The sequence below is a fragment of the Gymnoscopelus microlampas genome (genome assembly GCF_963454915.1).
Source record: "Gymnoscopelus microlampas genome assembly, chromosome: 11".
NCBI classification, from domain to species: domain Eukaryota; kingdom Metazoa; phylum Chordata; class Actinopteri; order Myctophiformes; family Myctophidae; genus Gymnoscopelus; species Gymnoscopelus microlampas.
The window spans coordinates 19869244-19874639 of NC_139948.1; the positions used below are offsets into that span (position 1 = coordinate 19869244).

The window sequence follows — 5396 nt, forward strand, 5'->3', positions numbered from 1 at the left end:
GCTATTGGTCCCACTTTATGTCTCCAATTGAGCCCTGTCATATAACTTCAACATGTTTCAAAATCAAAAAATAAGAAAGTAAAAATAGCTGATTTACAAGCTCACATGGTGTTGCATTGCAAATTGCAATGCGTTGAAAAGTACTAGAGCTTGTGACTAAATCTCATAACTGCAAAACTTCATCATCCTTTTTCACAATGCACAGCTCCAGAAGATGTCATAAATGTGTGACTGGGCTAGCACAGCACAGCACAGCACAGCACAGCAGAGCTGAGCACAGGTTTGGTTTGGCAATGGCAGTGAGAAACCAGCCATAAACGGCGAGACACCAGAAATACTGAGGCAGTCGCTTCCGCTTTGGTGCAGTGAGCTCCGGAGTTACCTGGAATGACCTTATGATTGATAGGTGAATCCCTGGCATTACAACACCGACATGGCCGGGCAGAGGGAAGGCTCGCTCGTCTGACTCATGGTTTAGCGCATATAGCGCATATAGCCTAATCTAGTTGACAGACAATTAAACATGTATTGGGGAAATGTGACATTTTACATTTCTAAAAGATGTAATGTATACTTCAGATTATGTATATGACTGTTTCAATCGAAAATAATAATAGCATTTTGGAATGAAACCCAGTCTGTGAGTCCACAGTCAACTTGGCTACTTGACATTTATCCCATGACTAGAGTTTCGGGGGGCTACGCCCCCCTCAACCCCAGCCGCGCACGGGGCCCAGCGTGGCCGTGTGTATATTGGGGGACCCAAATTGCCGGAGTAAAACTGTGGAAAAGTTTTTTTGAAAAAGGAAAAAATTTGAAGAAATAATATTTGTTATGTTTCAGGGGGTCCGCGGACCCACTGATGGTCCACTGACCCCCTGTGGAGTGTTGGGACGCGCGGGGACACCCCTGGAACATTGCGGACCATTTCGGTTTTTTTTTTTTTTTCATGAAGGTGGTTGCTTGTTTCTGGCGCTGGCTGTGCAAACCTGGCAACCCAGCGCATGCTGCCGCACGTTACACCAGAAATGGTGCCTGGAGAAAATGGTGACCAAAAAAAAGTTTGGAAAAAAAGGAAAAAACCCCCGCAGCGGCTGCCTGCTGTTGTGGTGATGAGGTCGTGCGCACGGTAAACGGTACGAAGCTGCCTCCCCTTCCGTTTTGTCCGACATTTGGTGAGTAGAATTAATTATGTTGCGCGGTGGAAAAGGTGTAGTGAGCAGTGAGATGTCCCCTACGCGAGGCGTAAATTCAGCGCGGCCGCCGTGGCGAGTCAGTTGGCGACATGTGGTCTGGCGGTGCGTTGTTTATTCGATAACAGAGCTGTGGGGTGTCGCCACCGAGGGTGCGGAAGTCGGTCGCCATTTATATAGTTAGATAGGGTGCAATATGAGAAAACGTATTTAAAAAATAGTCCAAATTGCCAACTAGGGACCAGGATATACACTATGTTGTTTTGTGGATTGAATAACACCCAGAAAACCCACATAACCCACATTGTGACAATTACACATGAGAGATGTCAAAGATAAATGAGAGACTGCGAGTTGAGAGCACAGTGAACCATGTGAAAGAGAAAGAGATACAGGTATGGGTGAGACATGGAGTGGCCCGTATGGAGTAGAGGAGTGGAGGGCCGAAAATGGGAGAATGAAATGGTGGCACAATCAAAAGTACAAGAGAAGGGTATAGGGAGGTGAAAGTACATGGACAGCTTCGGAAAAAGAGATGATTAATCGCCTCCTAAACGACCATCTATCACAGAACAGCCATCGTGTTTCTAGTAGACCACAAATCATCTCCAAGAGTGTGTGTGAATGTTACATGTTGCCTTCAAAGCCCTGAACCTTTAACAGTGAATCTCCAATGCTGCAATCTGATCGGGAAAGGTTTCTCAGCTGAACATTTTGGAAGATCCATGGGCTCGTACTATGTATGTTTGCATGTCTGAAAGTGTCTAAGCGTGTAGCTGAACACAATGGGCATGTCTTTATAGGAAAATATTTGGTGAAAATATAGCAGGTGTACAAGCTAACAGCGAGCTTCTTCGGCTATTTCCACTATTTGACGTACAACAAAGTCTAGGGTTTTAAGTGGTTAAGAGATTACTGAGATTAAAGCTAAAATCCACATTTTTGACAGGACATTGGAGGGCCTTTGCTATACACCTTAACACACCTGCCAAAGTCACCCATGCTTGAATCATAATACATACCACCAAGGTGCCTTTTTAAATTGCAGTGAGTCGTCATGCGCAATTAGACTTAGACTTAGAATTAGGCTTAGATGTACATAGATATAGACAACAATCACACCCAATGATGCACAGTAGCATTGCTGAAATCAACGTCGCAAAATTATACTCACTAGTACACTGCAAAATCACGAGTTTGAATTTGTAACCAGAGAGAAATGGACCCATGGTCTATTTTTACTCTCTCAGGTTTTAAACTGAGACTCGGGATTTTGCAATGTAATCTCTTTCAGTCTCTCTCTTCCTTCCTCCCTGTCTTTCACCCCTCCCCACACACACACACACACACACACACACACACACACACACACACACACACGATCCTGTTCTGAGATACTGAATAGTTGTGATGGTGAAGTACAATAAGTACCCCTGCCTTTCACCAGAGCAACCCAATTAGCCTGTATAGTTATGTCACAACTCAAGCATCAGAATGGATCAACGTAATCATTATCCTGATTTCTTCAGTCTTCATTAGCACTCTCTCTCACACACACACACACAAGCACACGCGCACACACACACACACACACACACACACACACACACACACACACACACACACACACACACACACACACACACACACACACACACACACACACACACCTTATAACGGTGAAAGCACTCTCCCATTTCGCCCCAAAATGGTGCAATGTGCTCAAACCTGGGGATGAAATTGCGGTTGCATGCTACGATTTGAAGCATTTTCACAAACCGTGTTTGTAGCACTCACCCATAGACACATACACACACAAGCAGCTACGCCTGTATCCTTGAATGCACTTTTGTGAACACGCACGCACGCACGCATGCACTTCATGTGTGTGTGTGTGTGTGTGTGTGTGTGTGTGTGTGTGTGTGTGTGTGTGTGTGTGTGTGTGTGTGTGTGTGTGTGGACTTTGCCTACACACACACACACACACACACACACACACACACACACACACACACACACACACACACACACACACACACACACACACACACACACACACACACACACACACACACACACACGCACACACACTTGTAATCTCCTGGACAGCCATTCAGTGACCAATCATATGTGCATCCAGTGTAATTAGGTAATACAGAGGATTACTCTCCAGTCTGCAAAAAATGAAAATACTAACAGTGAGCAACACACATACCCTCTCACACACACACACACACACACACACACACACACACACACACACACACACACACACACACACACACACACACACACACACACACACACACACACACACACACCTCCCCTATCAGCATGATGCAGGTGTCTATATGTGTCCTCCAGTGAAGGGACACACAGAGATGGTGGCTATTCAATCCTCTCCTATTCTCTCCCCACCCACCCCCCCTACCCATCTTCTCTCCTATTTCTCTCCCTGTGTGAGGCATAGGGCATAATACACTGCACATGCTGACATCAGCAACCAGACCCCCCCCTCACCCCCCATATCCACACACATCTCTCTCTCTCTCTCTCTCTCTCTCTCTCTCTCTCTCTCTCTCTCTCTCTCTCTCTCTCTCTCTCATCTCTCTCTCTCTCTCTCTCTCTCTCTCTCTCTCTCTCTCTCTCTCTCTCTCTCTCTCTCTCTCTCTCTCTCTCTCTCTCTCTCTCTCTCTCTCTCTCTGTAACATGTAATGTAATGGACAGGTCACACAGAAACGAGTCAGCAAATTACAGCCGCCTAACAAGTGTGCGAACGACAGTGATAAACAGCCTCATAATGGGGTCTGGTTCATGGGCCTCTGGTGGTAATTGGGCATTGCTCATTCATTAACGTGTCGCTCTAAATAACGTCACCTGTACTTCCTCTGTAGTATGGACTCTGCCTACAAATTAGACGTAGGCCTAGGTAGCCGACCTACTGAGGCTTGCTCAAGGCCTATCTGGTTTAGCCTACATTGTTCCTCCTAGACCTTCTAAAAGACTTCATAACATGAGGCACTCAAAAGGATGAAGATGGAACATTCATTTAAAGGGGTGTCTGTACAGCTACAGTTAGCCTACCTGTTCTTGGCTGGTAAGCTTACTGTAGGGGTGGCTGACTCCTGTGGCAGTGTGAAGCAATGACAAGTAAAGGATATGGCCATTCGGTGATCTTTTTGGCGTATTTTCTCACGAAGTTATCCTCGCTGAAGATGAACAGCGAGCGGTTGACAGTGAAACAGTTCTGGCGCACCGGGATGGGGTTGTAGAGGGCCATGGTCCGGGCTCTCTGCGCCATGGACTGCTTGTACACCCTCTGCCCGGGCACACCTGGGGGTCCGTGGCCATGGCCGTGTGCTCCTCCGTGGCCATGATGCATGCCGTGGCCATGTCCATGGGGCCCCCCTTGCCTGCTACCTCCTCGACCGCCAGGGCCGCCATGCCCGCCGGGCCCTCCGCCATACCTGGCCGGTGCCTCGTCGAACCGCGCCATCCTCTGGACACAGAATGCCAATCTTCACAAAGCAGCGGAGAAGGAGACGGATGCTCAGCCTCAGCAACGCAGCCACACAACATTACATCCCATCTGGCTCAGGACTGCTCATGTGAACGACGGTTGGTCTTCAGTGTCGCCAGGTTTTGTGAGAGAAATAAGCAACCGGGTCTAGGAAAACAAGCCCAAAAGAAGCAACTTTAGGCCACATAAGCACTTTAAACCTATATGCGTCGGCTATTCGTATCTTTTTAATAGATTTACAAGCTCACAACGCGTCATGATGCGACGTGTTGTGAGCTTGTAGATCTGCTATTTTCAAAAACTCTTGCAATAAAATGTGGAATATTTGGAATATTTTTTATACATTCTTTTTAACAACACAAATGCTCCCTGGCACAAAACATTGTCATGAAAATATTTCAGAACCACTGGTTAAAATAATAAGTAGGTCCTACACTTTAGAAACAAGCCCACAAACCGCAACCCGCAAAACTACCAATATTTACAAGCAACTTTACAAAAAAAGAAGCCCAAAGTCGCTTATAATAAGCCAACATGGCAACACGGTTGGTCTTGACTTGTAAGGCGGTTTGCTGCTGCACACCTGCGCTGCCTGGGCGATGGGAGAGCGATGATATGCGGGAGTACCAAAACACTCGCCCAAAAACACAGACGCCCCGGTGACAATCCGGCGACCTCGGATT

At 46.8% G+C, this 5396-nt stretch overlaps 1 protein-coding gene across 1 annotated transcript in view; it reads right to left on the reverse strand.

Moving 5' to 3' along the window:
* The window catches only part of cacna1aa (calcium channel, voltage-dependent, P/Q type, alpha 1A subunit, a), a gene marked incomplete at both ends in the record, with an annotated part of 143437 nt that extends 138748 nt beyond the window's left edge, over positions 1–4689 (reverse strand). Inside the window, 1 exon segment of the mRNA XM_084071677.1 lies at positions 4342–4689. Within this exon segment, the coding sequence (XP_083927803.1) occupies positions 4342–4689 (348 nt within the window).
* Between the last annotated feature and the right edge of the window lie 707 nt (positions 4690–5396).